The following is a 27,229-nucleotide window of genomic DNA, read 5'->3' as shown; positions in this document are numbered from 1 at the left end:
CCATTTTTGCCCCATCCTGTCTAGACAAATGGGATTTTTAGTACTGAGACAACTAAATACATTTCTTAGTTTTTAAAGCCATATACGGATGAATTTAAAAGCACATAAGAATTTTTCAAAAATAACTAATGATAAAATATCCTTATTTTTAATTTGTATATATTTACAAAACTGTATTCACATATTGCTGAGAAGGATGAATATTTCAAATGAGGATAAGCATTATCAAAATAATCATATTTCTTTTATTCACATCATTTTGATAAATAGAATGAAATATTTTACCATGACAGGAGCTATACCATGAAAATCCCACAAAAGGGACTAATTTCCAGTTGTTAAGTAGAGTTATTCAGTTCAATGAATACATTACATTTTGTTTTCCAATAGTCACTACATTGGTGGGCTGACAATTATCCTGGCTTCAGTTGACTTTTATTCTCTTTGATTTGAGCTCTTATAACTTCCTGAAATGGAAATACCAGAGATTTATTTTTTATTCAGTCAATAAAATGCAGAACTTTTCACTGCTGAGAAAACATGTCATATACAGATTGAACAAATGTTACATGAAATCACTTGGATAAGAAGTCCTCCAGGATGAAATAGATGAAATGGAGATGATCTTTTTTGGAATGATCAGCATAAAAAAAAATCAGCAAAAGGAGAAGAAAAAGCAATTTTTTTATTTTTATCCAAATATATCAGACTTCGTAATTTAGTTAGTTTCAACAAAAATGGAGAGTCACCATATAATGTATCATCCAAATCAGGACACTCGAAGAGTGAAAGGGAGTGCTATTATTAATTACACAGATACAACAGGTAGAAACTGGAACTCTCCCTGGTAAACTGGGACCTCGGATCAACTTAGCAATATGGGCTTAACTGCAATTACATGCAGAAATCATACCTTTCCCATACATATGTGGAAAAGATAAAGAAATAGCATCACTAAGAAAAATTAATTCTGGCAACCGTGGTTTTTTTCTCATCAATTGGATTTCTGTTGAAATATATCACTCCCTCCCTAAGCCGCTCACCTCTTCTAAGATAATCAATTCTTATTACACCCATTTTCCATCTTGTTATTCTGTTTTCCCTACCTTAAACTGTTATTTTGAGTATCTGAAATCATCTTATCTGTGCTCCCTCTGTCTCCGCAGCCGCCCTCCCCCAACTCTCCTACCAATAGTCAGTGTTCAAATGGGTAGCAACCTCCCCTTAGAGCCAAATGTCCAGGAGTTAAAATGGCCTAGGACATAAAAGACATGCAAAAATTTTCTTGAATGAATGTGTGAAATACATTCAGAGAGTTCATTTTTTGGTCCATGTTTTCCTTGGTACCAAAGACAAATTAGAATGACTCTCCAAATTAAATTATGGCTCTATTTAGTTTTAAGTGTTTGGACTAAATGATCTATGGAGTTTCTTCCACTGATAATGAATATCTCATGCCCCCTAGACCCCCTTCTCTCTCTGCTAGTTCATTTCCTATACCTAGAGAATGGGATCAAGGGGTAGAACAACTAGCTCTATGCACAGTGGATGAATGCTCAAAGTTGATCATTTTGCCAGTAATAGTTCCCTGGGATTTGTTTGCACCTACAGAATTTGGTTGATACAGAGGTAGCCAGAAGGTATTATTGTAGTTAATGATAAAATTGTTGATGTAATAATTTTCCAGTGAGAAAATCATCACAGGATTGCTAAAAAAAAAACGGGAAATAATGGGAGCCCAAACCAGGCATTAAGGATTTAGATATTAATAAGGAGAAATAGCTAAATTCTGGACAGACTTACACTGCAATGCCCCCACCCCCCACCAAAAAAAAAAAAAAAAAAAAAAAACAACTATAGGAAAATCTATGACATTTTGATAAGGAGCACTTATAAATTTTCATAAAAATCTCTGCATTCCCAATCTTTATTTTGTAGGTGTTCTTCTGAGCAATAGTTTTTATTTCCACTAATGAGTAATAAATATCAGACCTTGGGGTTAGAAAAATAGTACTGTTAAAATTACTTTGGTAGGCCAGGCATCCAAGACACCAATAAAATCATTGTTTACCAAACAAACAAATAAACAAAAAAGCCCACATGGGTAAAATATCTTCAATTCATCTAATTAAAAATTCTCTCAGGTATATACATAACATTCTCCCTGAACCCAGTGACAGGCATGGGGTGGGATAGGTTCCCCAGGTGAGGAAAAAAGGTCTGTCCTGATACAATAAATGCCACAAACAAGATAACAGCATTAAAAAAGAGACTCATTTAGACATACATATTTTAAGCATAGATATTTATCATCTGTTTCATTGTATTGTCGTATCTCTTCAAGAATAAATTATTGGTTTTTAAAATGACAGAACTTCCAGAAAAGGAGTGAAAATGTCACCAATTGCCTCAGTTTGAAACAGGGACCATTAATTATGTAATTTCAAGCAGATTCTGATATATTCAGTATAAGTTGGCTACTGATGATTACAATGATTCAGCATTTGTTCAGAGCTCATATTTGTATTAGATCATATACAAAACAGATTTCCAGACTTGAAGTAGTCCAGAAAAGGACAAATTCTCAAATTAACCAATTTTCCCCTAGTACTAGCAACTTTTAAAAATCCTAAGAAATTTTTAGCATATTGATGGTATGCTCTAAAATTTATAAGTTAAATATAATGGTTATATTTATGCAGGGCCATAAATAGCATAGACTTGTGTGACTCCCTCATATAAAGTACAATTGATAACCTCCCAGGACCTTAAACAGCAGAAAACATTAAATCAGATTTTAAAATGACAAATAATTTAAGGCTAAAATATTTGGTATTAATAATTAATGCCAGAAGCCTTCCTAGCCTAATAAAGTAAACATGCACAAGAACTACAACTTTGAACAAAACATCACAATTTTATCAGATATATATGTACGTATGTATGTGTGTGTGTGTGTGTGTGTGTATATAGATATATATATACACACACACACGTGTATATATATATATATCTATATCTATATATATATATAGATATATATATATATACACACACATATATATAGTTTTATCGCCCTGAAAGCTATCCACTCATGTTTGGTTTAATACATATGTTAGAAATGTCGTGAAGAGTACCACCTCTTTAAATATATATATATTTTTCCAGAATATACAATATAAATATACCATATATAAATCATGCCATAAAACTAAATGCAAAATTTGCACATTATTGCATGCTTGATGTGATAATACATGCCCGTTAATAAGAACTTTCTTACGGTGTCCTCCCTTTACACAACTTTTGCTTTCTGCACAGTGGCAATACTTGGGAAGAAAGGGTTCTCAAATATGCATATATGACTGGGGAAAAATGTACCTTTCGGATTCCTTCGAGGATTACCTCATCAGCCAAATATTGGACTATTACTAAATCAAACAATAAATAATGCCTACGGGGGTGTTTTGTTATGTGAATCGATCAGAGTTCATTTTTCTTAATTTGGCTGGGAGATTCCCTTCCATCCTGGCTGCTCCTCCCGCCATTTTTTGAAGCTTTGGTGGCAAATCAGCCACTGACTGGCTCATGGGATCAGACAACATCTTGGTGGTTTTAGATACCAGTTTTTCTTCTGAGTTGCCAGGAACTGAACTTATTCGTTGAAGTTTCATGGGCAAATCTCCCAAGCTGTAGGCTTTTTCTGAAGTTGTAGAACTCATCCTCAAGAGTTTTTTGGGAAAGTCTTCTCTTCCAGTAATTTTCTGCAGCTTAGACGGAAGCTTTGTAGTCATGTCGTCGAGTCCATCTAAGCATTCCACAGAATTGTGTCTTTCTTTGCTGTTAGTAATGGCTGGTGCTATCAAAGGGGACGACATAAGCAGCATTTCCTCCTGTTCTTTCACGCTATAAGGTGGTGTGGGGACTTCAAATGTTGCGTGAAACTGGGAGTAATCAACTTTAAAGAACCCTTCTTCTAAGGAAATCACGGGAAAAAAACGATGGCCCCAAAGAACTTCATCTTCAGTGTAAGATGTTCGAGCTTGACAAGTCATCCCTATGGGGCACAAAGAAAACCTGTGATAAGTTCTGCACAGTGCACGGACATGCAACGCCAGTTTGACTGAAGGGATTCATTTTGCTTTCCTATTTACGTTTGAACTCTTATCTAAATAAACCGACTAATGGAACACGTGAGAAGTTTCAATACGTTAATAGCTTTGATACATACGCTTTCTTCCAGTGGAAACCACAGGGCACTTTTACTGTACATGTTTGAGGGGCAACATATCAAGGCACAATTCATTGCTTTTTATCCATGAACCAAAAGTAATAATGGCATCAATATGTGAACATATGTATTGATAGAAGGGGAGAAACCACAAAATCATTTCTATCGCTCAAGAAGCCAAGTGATATATGAAACAAACCCAACTTTGCATCCAAACTTTACCACTGTGTAAACTTCTTAAGATACTTCACTGAGTATCACTTCCCTCTTCTGTAAAGGACGAAATCCCTGCATCACAGTACTGTTGTGAGCACGGTAAATAAAGTAACATGTACAAAAATGTAAAAGGTGTCATATAATGTCTTAATAAATGAGAGCAAAGAGAACTATCCCAAGTATTTGCCAAGTTAATAAAAGTTGAAAATGTTTTTATCTTGGGTAATAAAAAGTCATCATGGTGGTCCTACTCTTCTGGACCTTTCAGGCCAGCATAAACTTTTGCTCAAGTCTTAGAAATCCACATGCTAACATCAGTAATCTGTGTCAATGTGATGTTTCAAATTTTATTCCTGCTATAGGAATCTCTAAAACCAGATGCAGGATATCAGGTATAAAATGTTGCTACTTACATATTATGTTAACTTGGATATCATTTACATCATGCCACTCTTATTTACTCAACTGTGTTGTCTTCGTAAATCAGATATTTAGAGCGGGTTACTATTAAATCAGTCAACCTCAGATATTCATTAGAAGTGTGAAGACTGAGAAGTACATGCATACATTTAAAACATGTTATCAAACTTCAGTCTCATTTCAGTCAGAAGACAGAACTTTTTGTAACTTGCAAAATTCACTACCTTCTTTCACCTTTACTATCAGACTTCTATTTGAGGCTAGTAAAGTGTAAAATTTAAAAAATGCATTTCTGTAATAATTAAGAATAATTTAAACAAATAATAACAGCCTTTCTGCTTACATTTCTCTTCTCTCTCTGTCACTTTATAAATAATTTCTATTGGGGTTAAGCCTGGAGTAATTTGGATAAAGGGATATTCTGTCTTTTCCCTTGATTAGCGATCATACGTACAATACTGAGAAAAAGGATAAGTACATAATTGAAAAGCCATATTGAAGATAATTTCTTCCTGGAATCTTTACAAAATCCTGCCTTATAACTATTGTCAGCTATGTATCACCAAAGAAGCAGCTGTTACACTTATATACCATCCTTTTCCAGATCCTTCTTGAAGAAACAAATGCAGAAAATAAATACCTATCATATCTCAGGCACTGTGTTAGGTGCACTCTGTTTATTATTTCTAATCTTTAAGATCATCCTAATAAGAAATATTCTTGGGGCACTGGGGTGGCTCAGTTGGTTAAGCATCTGACTTCGGCTCAGGTCATGATCTCATGGTTCATGAGTTCAAGCCCCGCATCAGGCTCACTGCTGTCAGCACAAAGCCCGCTCTAGATCCTCTGTCCCCCCGCCCCCAACCTCTGCTCCTCTCCTGCTCAGGCCATGCTCTCTCTCTCTCCCCAAAATAAACATTTTTTTAAAAAAGTAGATATTCTTATGTCCATTTTAAAGATAAGAAATACAGCACTCAGAGAAATAGATCTTGACCTTCCTTGGGCACAGATCTAGGAAGCTATAGAGAAAGCACAGTATTATTCTAATTTCTGGGGGGGGGGGTTGATATTGTTCTTTTTACTCTGCCATCGTGTCACTAATATTTTAGTTAGGAAACTGATTCTAAACAATCTATCAAATTAACTGTCATGGTGAAAATCATACTGGCCAAATACCAGTCTTCTTAATCAACATTTTATCAGGAATAGCCCTCAGAAACATTTATACATGAAGATAACAAAATTAGTTTAAAGAGTAATTTGTAAGTACTATAGACATACACACAGTAGCATTCTGTATCTTCAATTTCTGGCCTGTATTTCATGAAAAAAACTTACAGATGATCATTCAGAAAAGATTAAAAAATGTATTTCCTGATATACTTACTTGACTTTATTTTGAATAGTTTAAAGATCACGAAAAATTATAATACACAACAACTATCCATATTCCTATCCATTAAGATATGAAAAATAAAATAAATAAGTACCCTGTATTTGTTTTAAAAAAGTACCTTTAAGTTTCTTTCCCAAAGCAGTAACTCTCATAATTTATGTATCTTTCCAGCCCAGGATATTAATATAAATTTAAGAAAAAAAATCAGAGGGCTCTTGGTGGCTCAGTCAGTTGAGCATCTGACTCTTGATTTTGGCTCAGATCATGATCCCTGGGTCATGGGATTGAGCCCCATGTCAGGATCCATGCTGAGTGTGGAGCTTAAGATTCTCTCTCACCCTCTGCCCCTTTTCCCTGATCATGTGCTCTCTCTCTCTCAAAAGAAAATAAAAGAAAAAAATCATAAATATATATTTACTGTTAAGTGACAGTACTTCCTTCACAGCCCCATTTTAACTTTTAAAAATTATGCCACTGAAAATTGATGGTGGGTAGAATTATCTGAAGTAAGGGCATATAGTAAATATAACGCAGTGTAAAATAGGTTTGTAGGTTTGTCCTCTGGTCATTACAAATGGATGTATATATTAAGAGTTGAAGTAAATTCAGACATAAACTTTGATCAGTTATTTGTAACAACAAAAGAGTAAACACTGAAACAAAATCCAGTTACTATCACCATCTTAGTTCATTCCATTTTAGTGACATTTTTTACATTGGGAAAGGAAAGGAAATGAAACAAAAAATCAACATTCTGTCCCATTATTTATCTTTATAATATACCACATTGCTGATCTGCAATGCTTACTTATCCTGAGCTGTTTCCTGGGTAGTTATCAGCAGTCAATGAAAAAAAGTAAAAAAAAAAAAAAAAAAATTAAATGGTGGGGAAGCATGGAAGAAATAAAATCTTATGGAATTTTCACTTTGGGGAAACAGGATATTGAATACTAATAAGGTGCTGAAGGTACAGTGACATCTACAATGTAAACAGGTATTTCAAGCATCTGTTCACATAAAGATACCTGTAAGCATTGTTACTCAAATGCCAGTGGAGGATTTTGACAGAAAAGTAGGGTGGGGAGATTTGTCTCTACTATGTGAAATTAAACTAATTTCTTTTCAGAGTGACCTCATTGTTGTTGGATATGAATTATGAATTTGGCTGTCAATTCAATGTTACTTGGATATCATTTACCTCATGCCACTAAGTAGCATGTGAAAAATACCTGAAACTCTCTGAGATTCAGTTCTCCCTTCTACAAAGCAGAGAAGAAGCATCATCTCATAAAGCTATTGAGAGCTTTGGACAAGTGCACAGAACAGCGCTTGCTATTTAAGGCAAAGCTTAATAATGACTGCTGGGTTTACTGCTCTATAGTAATAATCATTTCCATTTCCTGTTCTTCCTGAAAATTAGTGTTAATGCATTAACGTAAGTGGGGAATTTTGACATATCACTAGTTTGCCCCACATCAGCAGTATGGGAAATTAAATTTACAAATAGCTAGGTATCAGATAGCAATTCTCTTTTTGCAAAAATGATCCATTAAACATTCAAAATGTTCTAAAATCTAGAAAAAGATACACTGCTCATATTTCCAAATATTAGAGTTTCTTAGTTTCCATCCGTGTATCTCCAATAGCTTAGGAGACTGAGTGTAGAAGCTTGGGGTGGATTATTAAAAAGGCCTGCAGCAAGGTGACTAAAACCATGACAATACTTTGGTAATTATACCAAGGACATTTGCATTTGACTCATGTTTGTTCCTCTGCTCCTTCTTTTACATTAGATGTAGGTACACAGATGCATACATTTCCAATTCAACAGCATTACAGTTTTTTTAATTTTTTTTTTTAGTTTTTTATTTAAATTCTAGTTAGTTAACATAGAGTGTAATATTGGATTCAGTAGAATTTTGTGATTCATCACTTACATACAACACCCAGTGCTCAACGCAGATGCCCTCCTTAATGTCTATCACCCATTTAACCTATCCCCACCCATGTCCCCTCCAGTAACTCTCGGTTTTTTCTCTACAGTGAAGAGTCTGTTTTTGGATTTGCCTGTCTCTTTTTCTCATGTTTATTGGTTTCGTTTCTTAAATTTCAGATATGAGTGAAATCATATGGTGTCTTTCTCCAACTGACTTATTTCGCTTAGCACAATATACTCAGGTTCCATCCACATCATTGCAAATGGAACAATTTCATTCTTTTTGATGGCTGAGTAATATCCCATTGTATATATATAGCACATCTTCTTTATCCATTCCTCAATTGATGAACATTTGGGCTCTTTCCATAATTTGGCTATTGTTGATAGTGCTGCTATAAACATCAAGGTGCATGTATCTCTTTCAATCAGTATTTTTGTATCTAACATCAGTTTTTTAATCTGGCTTAAACTTACAATATTAATATCCAGTCAACATATGAATAATGATATAAAAGTATTAGAAGGTGGAAAACAGAAAAATGTCTACGATGGTCAATCTGCAGTTTAGACAATGTTCTAAGGTAACACGCAACTGACAGACTTCTTTTTACACGTTAACCCAAAATGGTATTGAAAAAGCCAAACACAGATTTCAGCTGAAAAGATTTAAAGTAAAGATAATATGTTTCCTAAGAACATGTGTGTATCATAGTATTCTTCCTTGTAGAATACTTTATCTTATGTTTCTTACTCTAAATCATTTTTTAAGTCGTTTAAAAATAACCCATGCTTAGATTCATAACTGGAAATGCTGTTTGAATCAAAATAAATGCAGGTGAATGGCATTATTCACAGGGTACTATATGATTGCAACTCTTAACTGGCATTGCGACAGTTTGCGTATTTTAACCAGATTCCAAGCTTGAACAAATGTGATGAAAATCAACACGAGCTCATCTCTGTGGAAACTGGTAAAGCAACAGATGCTGCTACTGGAAATAGCTGGGACTTTTGATCCTTAGATGAAAAACATTTTGTGAAAAGGGGATTTATTTCCTGCACTAATTCTTAGATGGAAAAGCTATAGATTGCTTTTTAATTTATTCCAGCACTGTGTTGATCTAAAATGATTGAGGCAATGCAGTCTAACCTTTTTACTTTTGACTTGTCCCCTTCCTGATTCTACCTTTAAGTTCCTCTTTAAGTGAATTGAACACTTATTCAAATAACAAGTCTGAGAGCTTTTTAAAGTGAAAATGGGCAAGGGAGTTGCTATTTGATAAGTCCTTAATTAAACTTTCAGAATACCTCTAACTCAGCGATTTTTTGTTGTTTCTGCTGGTTAGAAATGGTCCCCTACATAAGGTGTGTGTGAGATGGTTAAACACAATATAACCAGGCCAAGGGGAATGTCTGGATGTTGTGACACAGAAAATATCAAATAATCAATAACTTGTGCACAGCAGAGGCTTTATCTAAACTTTAATATGGAATCTGCTGAGAGACAGAGAGAGAGAGAGAATTCTCTTATAATAGTGGCTATCTTTTATGTGTGCAGTATACAAAAGGGAAAATTGGAGAAAAATCTCCTTTAATTAAGCTATGTAATAATGGTAATAATAGTGAGACTGCTATAAGAACTTATGTGTGCCAACCATCTCTCTAAGCACATTGTACATGCTATCTTGACTCTTCTCAGCTCTGATGATGTACTTGAATCCCTGATCCATTACTAATTAATGTGCGAACTTGAAAACAACCATTAAATCTCTTTACTCCTCAGTCTCGTCATCTGTAAATTAAGGCCCACTCTCTTGATTTTACATAGGATAAACTGAGAGGATTAAATGAAATTATGTAATGTATATATAAGTTGCATGTACAATAAATATTGCTCATTTTCTTCTAGAAGAGTCCCTAAATACAGGACATCTGACTACTCTACAAGTTTCATTTATATACATACATCCACAACTGAAAATTTTAGCCAAATGATATATTGTTTTTATTCATTAAATTTGTCATTTTTGGTTTTTCTTCCCCCAAATTGGCAGTGGTTTTTACAACTTAGCATGTATAGCATGTGCTGTATCACAAGTAATTTCCTAGACTGCCCTATATTATTGCTCTGAATATTACTGAATAGTCTGTAGCTGTTGCTTCCCTTAAGTACTCCCCAAATTTCACCCATCCTCCAAGATACAATAACTATAAGGCATACTTGTCATTCTCTGCCTGTTCTCTGTTGTGTTGTACTGAGCTGAACCCAAGTTTACACTCTAAACTTTCTGAGGCAGTATATGATGTTAGGGTTTTGTTATTTGTTTTTTTTTTTTTTTTATCTTGTTTATAAAACAAAGACACTCTGTCCACCACTGTTCAATAACACTAAGGTTATGGCATCAGGCTCCTCTGGGATATAGGTTGCAAAGCTATTAAGAATATATAAATTGCTTCCAGAAACTGCAGTTTTCAAATAGATGGAATCCCTTTAAAGCTCAACATATTCTGCTCAGACACTTTAGAGAAGAGTAGAAGTTTCTGGCATGCATTCAACCCAATATTATCCTGTATTATTTACAAGCACTTGGCCTTACAATGTGTTCTCAGACATCACTTTGCTATTATCGCTTGAGCTAGGTCAAAAAATCCTAAGAAGATTAAAAGACAAAAACAAGAAGAAAAACCCAAGTACATTTATTAGAAAATAAAGTGTCAATAAGAAATTTAGTTAAATTTCTTATTGACACTTTATTTTCTAATAAATGTACTTGGGTTTTTCTTCTTGTTTTTGTCTTTTAACCTGTATGACTATGGTCATACTGTTAAAAACATATTTAAGAGGATTGGGGTAATATTAATAGCTAAAGAACACGGGCTTTGAACTTGAGGTTGCTGTGTTTTAACCACACAGTATTAGTAAGATCTTAGGCATATTATTGAAATTATCTAAACTTTAATTGCTATAAAATATGGATAGTTATAAGGGATAAAAATATATAATTTATTAGGTTATTATAATTGAATATAATATAATCAATTTAATGGGTCTCCCACATTACCTGGTAATAATCATTAGCTATTATCAATCATCATTATTATTGGGGTTTTAATTAGTTAAAACGTCACTTTAGATATATTTCAATTCTTTAGTGATCACCCATTTCTCAGAATCAACTCAAAGCAAACGAAATAATTTTTGCCTTGTTAGTTTCTATTAATTTGTTGTAGACCATGTTGTCTATACTATTCTGCAATAAGAAGAAAGGCCTATTAGTACACACAATGTAAATGGAGTCAAGTCTGTGTCTGTCAATGTGGTCTGCTCTGCACAAATATGCCTAATTTTATAGTAGCAAATACTTCCCTTGTAGAAACACAAGTAACTTCTCTGCTGTGTTGACAAGGGACTACCTTCTGCTTTCCACTATCACTTCACACAGAAGCATTACAGAATTTGACCAGTGCGCTTTCAACTGATTATCATTCCCTTAACCTAACAGAGGAAATGTTCCGTTCTTACAGCATCTCTTTCTCTTTATGGTACCTACTAAAACATGTTTCTTTGCACTGACAATTATAGGATCAGAACCAAACCTATCGATTCTATAGTTTTCTCTTGTTAAAATACGATTTTAGCTTCTAAAACACCTTCAAGACCTAAATAAAATGGAACCAAATTATTGTTGGAAAATACTCCATAAGACTGACATCAGAAAAGATGTTTTTCAAAGGGAAAATGTAATATTTTCTTGCTTACACAGAATATTTTTCAGATAATGCTGGAATTTAATTATTTTGAAGAACATTATCTCTAATCATAGGCAAGAAAACTTTTTAAAATATTGTCTGAAGCAACAAACAGATCAGCTTTTAAAAAATGTTGCACATGAATTACAACAATTAAATGTTTAGATTATTTCCTGTTTTTAAAAGATATTCCTAGAATTTTGCTTTAAAATGGCATTCATAACCACTTTATATGGTGTTATGGGCTGAATGTTTGTGTCATCTTAAAATATAGGCTGAAATTCTCACCTTTAACGTGATAGTATTAGGAGGCAAGGCCTAGTAGCTTTTAAATTATGTGATATGTAAACAAAAGAAATAAATACAATTTAAAGAAAAATAAAGAATAAACCCCAAACTTACCAGCATGTCTTCCTAGTTCCTTCAAAATCTAGCCCTCAATGTCCATTTTAGTTTTAACTCTTTAAAAACTCTCAACAATAACTACAACACATAGTAGACAATATCTGCTGGATCCCAAGTGTTTTCTGAGTATTATAATTCTCTTCACCATACTATTCTTTTTGTTATATGACAGATAACAATACTGAGGTATCGGGAGGGGAAGTAGCTTGTCCAATGTCACATGACAGGATATGGTTGTAGTGGAGACACAATGTCAAGCCCTCCAATTCCACAGTCAGCCTTTTTAACCTCTATGCTATTCTGCTCCAATTTTTTTGAATGGATGACTTTCTCATTAATAATTACTGTTTTCCACGCATATTACTTGGTCCATGGCTGTTTCAACTGCTTGAAACATCCTCTTACGTCTCTCTACCTCTTCACATAATTCCTCATATTCAAGGCTTGAATTAAATGCCACCCAATGTATGAAATCTTTCCTAATTTTTCTCTTTTAATGTATTGTCTTTTAAATATACACACAAGCGCACATGCACAGGCACATACACCCATGTTTCTCAACCACCAGGTACTATAAATATCTCAATGACATACATAATCAACTTCAACCAGTAATAATACTTAACATTTATTAATTGATCAAACATTTCCTTTCTGCCAGGTACTCTTCAAGATGCTGAATTACAAGGTGTTATGGCAATGGAATGAAGGATAAACTCACTCAACCTCTATGTTGAAACCTAGTCTTGAGGGGCGCCTGGGTGGCGCAGTCGGTTAAGCGTCCGACTTCAGCCAGGTCACGATCTTGCGGTCCGTGAGTTCGAGCCCCGCGTCGGGCTCTGGGCTGATGGCTCAGAGCCTGGAGCCTGTTTCTGATTCTGTGTCTCCCTCTCTCTCTGCCCCTCCCCCATTCATGCTCTGTCTCTCTCTGTCCCAAAAATAAATAAACATTGAAAAAAAAATAAAAAAAAAAAAAAGAAAAGAAACCTAGTCTTGAAAAATGAGTAGTAGTTTGCTACACAGTCCCTGTCTACCACGTAAGAAAGACAAATTCTGGGGTGAGTAAAGAGCAGATGCAAAGACACAACCAGTTGTACCTGAATTTAAGACACAGTTCCTTTTTGTCCATTAATGAAGTTACAAATATAGATTAGATTAGAATCAGCTTCTTTTTTAATTAAAACAAATGTTTAATGTTCTTCATTTATTTTTGAGAGAGAGAGAGAGAGAGAGAGAGAGAGAGATCATGAGTGGGGGAGGGGCAGAGAGAGAGGGAGTCACAGAATCCAAAGCACACTCCAGGCTCTGAGCTGTCAGCACAGAACCTGACACAAAGCTCAAACCCGTGAACTTGATCATGACTTGAGCCGAAGTTGGATGCTCAACCGACTGAGCTACTCAGACGCCCCGATTAGAATAAGCTTCTTAAGGGAGCTCTTATCCACCTTGGCATCTCTAGTATCCAACACTGTGCCAGATATTAGATGCTCAACACATTTTTTGGGAGAGGTAGTAGGAGGAGTCGAGGAACAAGAAGAATAGGAAGGTCAAAAATGTCAGTGCTGGAGAAGACAACTTTTTTTTGTTTTTAAAATTTTATTTATTCTGAGGGAGAGAGAGAGAGAGCACAAACTGGGGAGGGGCAGAGAGAGAGGATCCCAAGCAGGCTCCGTGCTGTCAGCACAGAGCCTATGTGGGGCTCCAACCCATGAATCATGAGATCATGACCTGAGCCGAGATCAAGAGTCAGACACTAAACCGCCTGAGCCACTCAGGTGGCTCCAGGAAGTCAATTTTTTTATGATACAGCATTCCCACACTGGTCAGTAATCTACTAGATTGCCCAATCTACTAGAAGGGGTCGCCAGCAAAAATACAAGGGATATAATTATACTAAGACCTTTTTACTTTGGTTAGTAAGGTGGGACAGGAGAGAATATAAAAATAAATTATATATAATCACCATATAAAATACAGCAAAATCTTGGATGGCGAGTAACTTTGTTCTGCGGGTGTTCCATAAGAAAGACAAGCAAACATTTCTAATTTTAACTTGATAAGCGAGCAATGTCTTACAATACGAGCAGTACCTGACACAAATGTCACATCACAACTGAGCCAATGGTTCCAAAATTTGCTTTGATATACAAGTGCTTTGGATTACAACCATGTTTCTGGAACAAATTATGCTCACAAACCAAGGTATGAATGATTCTTGCACAAAGAAGATACACTTACTCATAAATCAAATTCAATGATCTGGTTATCCAGTTAGGCTTTTCCTTATGCTTTTGTGAAAATATACACTAATAGATGTAGGTCTAGATACATTTTCTAGAGAGGTTATATTTTATTTGCATTTAACCATTAAGCCACATTAACTTAACTGGTATTTCGATATACTTGAGTATTTGACCTCTAGTTAAATCTAAGCTTTTGGTGAAATTTCTATCCCTCATGCAACTATAACTGATCACTGTATAAAATGCAGCATTATCCATTTATACCTGACAATCTAAAACTTGTTTTCTCCCTGAGTCATGAGGCTTACTTTTTGTATAGGCTATTACTTCTTTTTCAATATCAAACTATAGCTATTTTTTAACATCTTCTTTGGCAGAAATTCAAATTCTTTTTGTTTGCCTGCAGGCTTAGAACAGAGCCTGGATAAACATTTGCAATTCAGCAGTTATTATGGTTCCATGCTTTGCAGTGAAAAGTCAGAGATTTCCCTTCCAATTTTTGTTCTTAAGTTATTTATAGAACCTAAATGAAAAATAAAATATCTATAATTTTATGGAAATTATTATTGTTTTCCATTCTAGATGTGAAAATGCCACTTCACAGTAATCGTTACAAATATATGATATTTTAGCTCATGTATTTTAAGAGAAAAATGAATGATTGGTTTGGGCATGAACATACAAGTCTTAATAAATAATTTAAATTTCTGACATGACAAAACAGGTGTTTAACCGTGAAAGTACTAACGTTTCCCTATCAACATCACTAATAATCAAGGAAATGCAAATTAAAAGTATAATTTTTATTATATGAGTAGTACTACCTCATACGTGTCAGAACAGCTAAAATCAAAACCACCAGAAACAACAAGTGTTGGCAAGGATGTAGACATAAAGGAACTCTAGTGCATGGTTGCAAACTGGTAGAGCCACTATAGAAAATAGTAAGGAGGTTCTTCAAAAAATTAAAAATAGAATTACCATATAGTCCAGTAATTGCACTACTGGGTATTTACCCAGAGAATATAAATAATAATAATAATAATAATAATTTGGAAAGAAATACACACTTCTATGTTTATTGCAGCATTATTTACAATAGCCAAAGTATGGAAGCAATACAAGTGCCCATTGATAGATGGATGAATGAAAAAGTGGCATATATATTATCAAATGGAATATTACTCAGTCATAAAAAATAATGAAATCTTGCCATCTGCAACAGTGTGGGTGGATCTACAGGGTACAATCCTAAGTTAAATAAGCCAGTCAGATAAAGACAAATACCATATGATTTCACTCCTGTAGAATTTAAGAAACAAAACAAATGAACAAAGAAAAAAGAAGACAAACGAAACCCAGACTCTTACATACGGAGAACAAAACTGGTGGTTATCAGAGGGGAGATGGACGGGGGATGGCTAAAAAAAATGAAGGGGATCAAGAGTACATCTATTGGATGAGCACAGAGCAATGTATAATTCCTGAATCATGGTAATGTATACCTGAAACTAACATAACACTGTACATTAATTATACTGGAATTTAAAAAAAAAAGTTTCCCTAGACCATGCGGTTTCTCACCTTTAGACAGTATTTTAATTTGCTTTAATTAAAAAAAAAGAAAACCGCTTTTTAAAAAAAAGCTACAATATAAAAATCCTGAGGCAAATAGGGTAAGAGATGTAAACAGAAACTTCCTAAAGATTGACATTTTCAAAAAGGAAATGATAACTGAACTCTCTAAGGTTTATCTTAAAATATAGCTCAACTCCCAAGACAGCTTAGATTTTATCCCAGGTGTTAAAGTGAAAAACGATCTGTCTATAAGCAATCTGTTAAGATAGAGTCAGGGTATACAGACAAAATTCTTATTTGACCTGGTGATCTTTGGGGGAGATTTTATCATATATATATATGTATATGTATACGTATACATATATATACATATACATACATATACATATATATCTCATTTATAAACAGAATTATTTACATCATATAAATAATGCTAAGAAAAAAATATATAGTAATGTCTAATATTCAAAGGCTTATTGATATTACAAACACTATGGCCAAGATCTAAACAAGAAAGAAAGAGAGAAAGAAGAAAAGGCAAGTTAATCCACTTGGAATACTGAAAATCAAGCTCTCTGGCCTGATGCCCACATAGGAATCATGAGATAGAGTTAATAATTGGTAAAGAAGACACTTTCATTTGTGGCCATACGTACCCACAGGTATCGGTTTTCATGGTATTCATAATCAGAAACTGCATTCCTATCATTTTTAATAACAATTTTAATAGACTTTGGATTAGTGATGTTTATTCTCAGACATATCACTTTTTCACAACAAATAAAAAGAATTAAGAAATAATCTTAATTATGCAGTTGCATTCTCTGCCTAATAAACATTTCAGAAATTAACAAGGTAATAACTTCAGTGATTGACCTGAAAAATACATGAACTGTGTTATGATTAAACACATATTATATATATAATATATATTATATTATATTATATTATATTATATTATATTATATTATATTTTAATCATATGATTAAATATATATTTAATCATATGTGTGTGTGTATATATATATATGATTTAATCTCAGATATGAGACAGAGAAGTACCCAGCTTACTTCTGAGATTGTTTCATTTATTAATTAAAAAATTCCATAGGAAAAAAATGGAAAAAAAAATTTGTCTGCACTTAAGGGATGAGTCAAGAAAGAAATATTTAAAACCAAATGAAAAGGAAGAAAATTGAGAAACTGATTTTTTTTTATGAAAAAAGGAAGCTGATTGGTGGGGTGGAGTGGGGAGAATGTTGTTTCAGACATGTTATTATGAAGTAATGTAGATAATTCATAAGAATATCATCTAATACTTAATGGACCTATATTCTAGGGTCTATGTTAAAATATCTAAGTGAATTAGTTTATTCTCAAAATCCCTGTGGAGTAGTTACCATCTTCTTTTTCAGATGATTAACTTGTCCCTAAAAAATGGGGAAAAGGTATGAACAGACCCTTCATCAAAGAAGATATACAGGTGGCAACTGATTATATGAAAAGATGCTCCATATTACATGTCATTATATATTTGAAAATTTAAATAATAACGAGATACCACTAGATATCTATTAAAAATGGCCAAAATAGAGAACACCAAAAACAGCAAATGCTGGTGAGGGTGCAGAAAAACAGGACTGCTCACTCGTTGCTGCTGGGAATGCAAAATAATACAGCCACTCTGGAAGACGGTTTGGCCGTTTCTTACAAAACTAAATATATTCTTACCATACGATTCAGCAATTGGGCTCTTTGGTATTTACCCAAATGAGCTGAAAATTTATGTCCACACAAAAATCTGCACACAAATGTTTATAGCAACTTTATTCATATTTGCCAAAAGTGGAAGCAACCAAAATGTCCTTTAATTGGTGAATGAATAAACAAACTGCTATATATGTATAAATGGAATATTATTCAATGATTTTAAAAAGTGGGCTATTAAGCCATGAAAAACACAAGTAACCATAAATGCATACTACTAAGTGAAAGAAGACAATCTGAAACACTGCATACTGTATGATTCCAATTACATAACATTCTGGAAAATCCAACTATGCAGACAGTAAAAAGATCAGTGATTACCAGGATTTGGGGATGAACAGGTGCCAGATTGAGGATTTTTAGGGCAGTGAAAATACTCTATATGATAACTGTAATAGTAGATACATGTCCTTATGCATTTGTCAAAACTTAGAACGTACAACACAAAGTGTGAACCCCGATGTAAACCATGGACTTAGATTGATAGTGATGTGTCAATGTCTGATCATTGATTCTAACAAACGTACCACACTGGGGCTCCATGTTAATGGTGAGTGAGGCTGGCAGCGGCTGGGCTGCAGGGCTGGGGGATGTATGGCAACTCTGTACTTGCTGCAGGATGTTACTGTGAGCCTAAAACTTTTCTAAAACATCAGGTCTACTGATAATAAGTAAATTAAAACAAAAAAGCCAGTACCTAAGAGGTTAAGTAACTTGCCCATGGCCTCCTGGCTTGTAAGAAATGGAGCCAGGTTCCTTCTGTTCTTGGAGTTAACTATTCTGCATCTCAAGAGCCCTCATCTACACTCATGCTACATTTCAACCATTTCGCTATGCCATAAAGGTGGACCTCTATACCATGATGCATATGGTGGGAAAAAAAAAGAAAGACTACTAATGTATCAATTTGCCACCAAATCTGTCTTTTTCTCCAACAGGTTCTAAATTTTGATTATTATAATTTATGAAGTCATAAAAAAAGAGGTTTTAACAACATTTAAAATTTACTTAAAAAAATTTCTTTTGTGGTTGAAATGAGAAGTCACACAAACATCCTGTTTTGTTGTTTGCAAATTTCCATATTCCAAACACCCTGCTCACTGCATTAGAAAGTATCTAACCTATTCATATACGTATAAGCAGGCACATTTATTTTGCTGTACCTATATTTTATCTCCACAAAATGAATGGAGGCAAGAAATAGGTCTGTTTTGTATGAAGTCTAAGCTAATTTCCAAAACCCACACCTAATGTCAAAGTTTCCAGGGGTGCCTGAGTGGCTCAGCTGGTTAGTGTCATGGCTCAGGTCGTGATCTTATGGTTCTTGAGATGCAGCCCCAAGTTTGGCTCTGTCCTGACAGTGTGGAGCCTGCTTGGGATTCTCTCTCCCTCTCTCTCTCTGTCCCTCTGCTGCTCGAGTGCTCCCACTCTCTCTCCCTCCCTCTCTCCAAGCAAACAAACATAAACACCTTTAATGTAAACGTTTCCAGAAAGATAAAATTACGTAATTATTCTTTCAAAATATAAAGAAGATTTCCCATTGTAATTTGAAATCATCATTACTGCTTATATGGTCTATGAGGGCTCCATTCTGTCTGATGCTGACAGCTCCAAGTTATTTTTTAGGCTGTTACCACGCTGTCTTAAATCCACTTCTTGCCTCAAGTAACATATACGGTTTGCTTAATCTTTCTTGAGACATCAATTCTTTTAAGTGTATATAAGATCTAATAAATTGTGGAAGAAGTAGAACTCACTCTAAAGGACTATCATGTAAGATCCAAGTCTAGCACTGTTGGTAAAATATGGTAGGATCTTAATGGAGAAATGTTACTATCGCCATAAAAGAAAGGGAAAAGTACACAGACTACATTTCAAGAGAAACACATTAAACATTCAAAAGTTCAAATGGCTAGAAGTGGGCTTAACATGATACTTACAAAGCTTACACTTCAGGGACTTTCATCCTTTCCGTTTTCATAAATTTGATGTCAGAGTTTTGTATTCTTTTTATCTTAAAGAGAACCCCCCAAATTATGGAAGCACCCACCACTAGATAGATTTGCACCTGCAAAGTGCTGTAACATGTAATCAGAGTGAGGCTCGATGACTTAGACTGCATGCATCCTTAGAAAGATTTGCCAGTCTTGGTGATATTGTTTTATAATTCATCTGTCCTTAATATTTGTTAACTTTGGAAGGAAAGTACACATTCTGCATACCTTTTATAGGATTCCCTATTTCACCTCAAGTGTGTACTCACATCTCATCCATACAAATTGTTCACTGAACGCTGTTCTTAACCTGACTTCATGCTCCCCAACCCCACAGCTGTGCAAGAACCAGCTTTCTACAGCATCTGGCAGACATCCTGACTATGGACTCTTCCTCATAATTTCTATTCCTGTCTTTTGTGGTGGGCTTAATAAATGTTGGCTAGGATTACTATTACTATTATTAATATTTTAATATCTACTTTCCGAGACCAAGATCTTATTATGCAACACTATTTTTACAGTGAAAGGTTAAACTTCTCTATTTCCTTGGCATGCTGACAAACCTCTATTGGGTAAGGAGTATTTGGTGTCGTATACTGAGGGGAAATTGTACTTATCACCTGAAAACATGCATCAGTCCACTCGCTGAGGGGTAATTGATGTGTTTTATCAAGGGCTGTGGCACAGCCTGCTAGTGTTTGGCAGAAATCATCTCGACTGCTCTATGGAGAAAATATCTGATCAGGGCAAGACTGAAGCAGCCAGACCAGTTGGGAAGCCCTGGTAAGGGACGATGGCCAAACAAATGGCTGTGGAGAAAGACCTAAAAGATACTTTAGAGGCAAATCGAACAAGACTTGACAACTGATTGGATGTAGGAGGTTACAAAGACTGGTGACCAACAAGTTCATATTGTTAGCATGATGAAAATGGACATGCCATGAAACTCTACTCAGACACATAAGAAAGAGAAGCTAAAAATAGTAAATCAAATCATACCCTTTTATTTTCTGAACTTTCTGATTAAATTTGTCTGACAGTTTTGTACCGTCATGCCTGCCAACTTATAGTCCTAGCAGCCAGTAGCATGAGAAAAATAACCATTTTCGTCTAATCATGTGCCATTAAACTAAGAACAATTACTTCCAACTAAACTGTCTCTCCATTCTGCTAGGCTCAAAGGATATGTTATGACCGAAATGTCACCTCAGATCTCCAGTTTCTATATCTGGCATTAATTTCATTAATTATAGCTTCATTGTTTTACTCCTGATCTGCTGACAGAGCACTGGCTGGGTCTCAGCCAACTAATCAGATTAAATACATTGTGTTTGAAATACACGATGTGCATCTTAATGAAATGGTTTTTCCTAGGCTCCTTTCTAAATAAATAGGTATCTATAATCTTACAGTGATTTGGCGATGTTAAAAAAATGTTTTTAACGGAAGCCTTTAACTTTCTTATAATCAACAGAAATCTGTCGGAGTAGAGCCATAACTCACTACTTCTTTTCCAGGAATATAAGAGCAAAAGAGGCAAAGAAAATGTACTTTATTAACAGCTTTGATGAAATAAAGAATTATGTCTGTTGTAAATTGAATAACCTTATTGCCTGAATAGTGCAATTAAAGGAACACATAGTAATTTGAGTTAGAGAGGCCTTGGGAAACATAATCGAAAACATTAACTTGTATCAAAGAAAGAAAGTGAGGTACAAAAGAGTAGCCACCTTTACCTATTTTCATTTATTATAGCACAATTTGGCTTGAAGATGATGTCAACACTAGAAAGGGAAACGAGAACATGGACTCAATGACCAAATAATTTCAACACAATCTAAATCCTTCCTTTAAAATGAAAAAAAAAAAAAAAAAAAAAAAAAAACAAAAAACAAACAACTTGTTATTTTGCCTAAATTACCCAGATTAATTCTCTGTATAGGTTCAGTCACATTCTTGAGGTGCCCCTTATTTTAATTAACAGCTCTAGCTGCTATTAGAACATATGAAGGGAGCAACCATCTGTCTCTTTCTCTACTGTCATTTTCAAATAATATTTGTGTTTTGGCTCTTGGTATACCTATTCTGAGGTCCTATAAGATCCTTTTAACTCCTAGTCAATTAGGTCAAGGAGGCAAATAAAGAACCAAGATGGTGTGGTGGATGAAAATACACTATTAAATAGAGGTATTTTTTTTAAGTTTATTACTTTAGACCTAAGTATTATATACATCTGTATATAAGATAGAATACCTGGAATAATAATTTTTTGATATAGTGATTTGGTTTAAAAAATCTATTTCCAGGGGCACCTGGGTGGCGCAGTCGGTTAAGCGTCCGACTTCAGCCAGGTCACGATCTCGCGGTCCGTGAGTTCGAGCCCCGCGTCGGGCTCTGGGCTGATGGCTCAGAGCCTGGAGCCTGTTTCCGGATTCTGTGTCTCCCTCTCTCTCTGCCCCTCCCCCGTTCATGCTCTGTCTCTCTCTGTCCCAAAAATAAATAAACGTTGAAAAAAAAAATTAAAAAAAAAAATCTATTTCCACTGTCTTTGGTCTGAAAAACTCAAACTAAATATGCTACCCCTAAATCTATCTACCTAGCAATACAGAGCAAACTTCCTTGATTTTGAAAAAAAAAATATATATATATATGTGTGTGTGTGTGTGTGTGTGTGTGTGTGTGTACACATGTCCAAAGGTATGGATAAGAAGAGAGTAGTAAGAAATTTTTGACCTGTGCCAGAAGAATCGCCACTTAAGAGAACAGCTTAGGTACAAAGCCTATGCCCAACTTTTGTGTTTTCTTTTTCTTTCTTTTTTTTTTTAAATTTTTTATTTCTTTTTGAGACAGACAGAGACAGAGTGGGAGCAGGGGAGTGGCAGAGAGAGAGGGAGACAAAGAATCTGAAGTAGGTTCCAGGCTCTGAGCTGTCAGCACAGAGCCCAATGCGGGACTCAAACCTACAAACCGTGAAATCATGACCTGAGCTGAAGTCTGATGCTTAATCAACTGAGGCACCCAGGCACCCCCACTCTTCTATCTTCTACATTGGAACAGAATAACCTGGTTTTACCTGAGCTAAGCGTTCAAGTTTTAACTACTGTTCTTATTCCCATTTCATGTTGACATCTCTCAACCCTAATGGTACTAAATCAACTGATAACTTCAAATTCCCTGACCAGTCTTGACAAGTTATCACATAGAAATGCCAACACTCCTCACTCATCTGACAAACTGATAATCTTTAACATACTGGAAACTTCTAACTCAACCTTCCTCCCTCCCAGCATTTGGGAATCCACTCTTCCCTGCCTTGGCCGTCCTTGCATTTGGGAGGTGATCAAGACTGAGATCACTGAGGGTCCCAGTAAGGTATCTAAAGCTTTTAATTATCTATTCTAAATATTTGCGTAGACTGTCCAGTTGTCCAAATTTCAGGCACATAAGGTTTTCATATGATGGCTCTTATCAAAGAAATCTACACATCCAGTGATCTTGTGAAAGCTGTGGTATATAATTTTTAAATGGATAAATTTTTAATGGATAAATAGTAATGACTTCAAGTAGTGACTCATCGTATTCTGGCTGTTTATTTAGTCTTCTAAAATTTAATTTGAGCATAACTAAATGTCAAACTTGTATCACCTATTTAATATGAAATTGATACAGTATGTAAATGCATTAAAATCATATTCTTGAATCTAAAGTATTATTAGACTATACTAACATACAACATGTTAGTATGTGTATATATGTATATACATATTCTTATAGATGTAACATAAAACACCAGTGTATATACACACTAGTGAATATATTGCATCAGATATAGCTAATATAATAAAATCCTAGTTAAGAATAAAATATTTTAAAGGCACGTGTTTAACTAAAATTGATAATTTTCTGAACATTTATAGAAAGAACCTTTATAAGTCTGTCTTTGATTTGTTTACCTCTCTCCATCCATCCTGTATTCTTCAAATCTCACTAACTTGTGAGATTCCTAGAGATTTAGAACCTGCTGTACATTGTGTCACAAGCAGGGTTATCATTGGAAAGGGGTAACAGTCTCTCTATACCTGCTAAGCAGAGACAGTCTCATTAACATGAGGGAGCCTGTTCAGTAAAACATTTGTTAAGCTGATTTAGTCAAAATACTTTTTAGAAGAATCAGTGGAAATTTCTAGGTAATAGCACTAAGCCACAGAATTGGTGATGGCTTTTATCAACACACATCAAAAGAAATGGGCACCTTTTGAGAACTTCTTGATTGAAATATTTTTAAAAATTTTGCAAACCGCCCCCCTCAAATTATTGCAAGCCTAAGCCTAGAACATTTTGCCTCCAAAAGTTAGATTTTCTCAACAAATAGAGAGAATATAAATTAGATAAAAGATACGCTTCTGTCATACCAGCAGAATGGGAAAGTGAAGGCAGATTTATTTAGCTGGAAATGAATGAAGGCTTTGATTGTCATCTTAGAGAACAGACAGCGCCAATAAGAAAGGGAAATGGGGATCTTGAAGGCTCAGATAAATAGCCACAGAAAGGAAATGGAGATATACACACTCTAACCTGCTTTTGAACATGAAACTGTATAAGATGCCTGGAGGCCCCAAAGCCATGTATGCTGGTTTTAAACAGTAACTCCAAATATATGCAAATTTATTAAGTTTAAAATACTGTTAAATGGAGTGTATATGCTTTAAATGAAAGCGAAATTGCAGAAAATATCCCCCTACACACACATATACACACACACACACACAAATATATAGGTAGCTTTATTCAAAAAATAAAATGTTTGTGGTCAAAATACGCAGAACAGAACTGGTGCCCTCTGGATTCACTGTACAGCATTTTGCAGCATTTGGGACCGAGCTCGTAATATCCTTGTCATAATCTCTTGTTAAGAAAGAGAAACAACTATTCAAAAGTACCCACGTGCATTCATTTCTAGTTTGATATAAAATTAGCTTTAACATTATGTCTGGAAAGCAAATTTTAGTGACAATTCATAAATTATCTGTGTGGAAATGGTGAAGGTTTTCCCACATTAAATTAGTGAAACTCCGTGAACGGACACTACAAATACTGATAACTTCGCTAAATTCCCTTTCATAGAAGTTAAAAGAAAATAAGGGCGAAAAAGCCCTTAAATACCTATAAATTTCTGAAAATTTTCAAATACAAAGGTTAAGATTTCAGAGAAAAAGCTTGTTGCTGGCCAAAATGCTATGTCGTCTAAACTGTTTCTTTATGGACATTTGGATATATCCCATTGGACAAAGACTCTTTCCTATTCATCCATGCTCCTTCTAACGATTAGTTAAGACTAATACATACATGGCTCTCAATAAACAATTCATGAATCCTGAGTAGCAAGCTACCAAGTGACCCAGGATAACAAAGGGAGACAGAGCCTCAAATGGTCTCTTTTTCTCCAGCATTGTCCCTTCGAAGTCAAATATGTACTATATCTACCCTGTAAGACTAATAAATAGGAGGGAAGTATTACTGAAGATTTTTCAACAAAACAAATGATGAGTTTAGGTTAGTTAATTTTACCACTAACCTTTGACTATCACTTCTATCCCAGCCCTGTGTTGTTGGTGAAGTGTAAATATACAATTAAGCCTGTTTACAACAGGTAATTACTAATAAAAAAAAAAAAATTGCATGGGTCCTTAGGGCCCTGAGCCTTCATTCCTGAGATTAACTTCTCAAAATTGCTACTTGTTACTTAACATTTCTCCAAATATTTCAGGTATGTCATCAATACATTCATTCACATGTTTAGGTATTGGTTAGCAAAACAGGTTCATTCTCCACTCTAGTGGATATATAAGCCTAACAAAAAATAGGTTTTTAAACACAACATTTCACTGAAGTGTGATAAATTCCATCCCAGGCCCATTGGGAACACAAAGCTGATGCATTCACCCTGATTATTTAGAGGTCAGGGAAAGTGAGGAACCTTCCCAAGGTAGATATCACATGGAAGGATGCTTACCAAAAAAAAAAAAAAAAAAAGGTAAGTTGGAGGAAGACTGTTGCAGGCCAAGAGATCTGCATACCAGAATGCCCTGAGGAGAACCCAGAAAGCACCAGGAAACAAGTTATGGACAAAGAAAGCACAAACTGCTAAAAAAGAAGGGAAGGAAAAGACATCAACTAAGTAGACAGTAACCAGGTCACAGGGAACCATGAAGCCACAGTAACCAGACCCAACTTTAAGAGAAATACATCAAGCATCAAAGGATTTTAAATGTATCACATCTCTAGCAAGTGATCACTGCCCTTTCAGATTTGTGTTGTTTTCCCTTTCAAAGGTCTCCCTAATACAGACCACGTAGCACTGTCAGTACCAATTCCATTACGTGACTATCTTCCCATAGAGAAGTTTTACACGTGTTTCACTACAACCCTTTTGAGAAGAACCCATTGCGGTCATTAGTTTCTAATAATTGCTTTGGCCTGCATCCCCTGAAAGGATAGCTAGAAATGTGCTCTTGATATAAGCCAGTTTGTAGCTTATCTGTTATTGTTGTTGTGGCTTATTCTTTCCTTGTGGCTAGATTCTGCTTCTTGGTTTCCATACACGAAACTGTGTATTTATTTTTATGTCATATGATTTAAAAATACACACAGATTTCCTATTTTGCATTTTTCTCAACAGAAAGAATACCACTGCAAGTTAAGAGGTATGGCTTAAGCTTCTTACACATTGTTCACCAGTTTTATTTCAGCAGTAGACCCTCAATGAACACTAAAGTTTAAATTACTTTGAAAGGAATCAAATTTGGTACAGTAGGACATTAATGTGAATACTACAGTAACATAATCTCAAGTGTAGGACTATTTTAAGCCAGATAGACTTTTCTTAGATTCACATCCCTTTAAAACCAAAGCAAAGCAAACATATTTATCATAACAAAACAGTGAGGAATGTATAGAATTATAGAATCACTATATTGTACACCTGAAACTAATATAACACTGCACGTTAACTATACTGGAATTATTTTTTTTTTTGAAAAAGCAAAGAAGACAAATACTGCCTAATAACAGATTTTACTTCAAGAAAGTGGCAGCTCTTCAATAATCCACTCATACATTCAAGAATTCCACTATGAGCACTTCCTTTATGCCAAACACTAAAAGGTAATGAGACCAGACATGAATAAATGACACAAAACTTCTAATTCCATGAAGATCACAGCCTTGTATAAAAGGCGACATTATAAACAAATTCCTTACAAACAGCAATATGAATAAGACAAAAAA

At 34.8% G+C, this 27,229-nt stretch overlaps 1 protein-coding gene across 3 annotated transcripts in view; it reads right to left on the bottom strand.

Annotated features, from left to right (window-relative positions):
* Positions 1–225: 225 nt before the first annotated feature.
* The window catches only part of KCNJ3 (potassium inwardly rectifying channel subfamily J member 3), a 154,658-nt gene continuing 127,654 nt past the window's right edge, over positions 226–27,229 (bottom strand). Inside the window, exon 3 of one of the 3 annotated variants that reach the window (XM_045479871.1) lies at positions 226–4,057. In XM_045479871.1, coding sequence (XP_045335827.1) covers positions 3,471–4,057 — 587 coding nt within the window. In that variant the 3' untranslated portion in view covers positions 226–3,470. The remainder of the gene's footprint in view (positions 4,058–27,229) is intronic. The other 2 variants (XM_045479872.1, XR_006712887.1) reach the window with 2 other exon arrangements.

The sequence above is a fragment of the Leopardus geoffroyi genome, chromosome C1 (assembly GCF_018350155.1).
Source record: "Leopardus geoffroyi isolate Oge1 chromosome C1, O.geoffroyi_Oge1_pat1.0, whole genome shotgun sequence".
In the NCBI taxonomy this organism is placed as follows: domain Eukaryota; kingdom Metazoa; phylum Chordata; class Mammalia; order Carnivora; family Felidae; genus Leopardus; species Leopardus geoffroyi.
The sequence above is the reverse complement of the archived record's forward strand: the minus strand, read 5'-3'. Positions and strand labels throughout refer to the sequence as shown.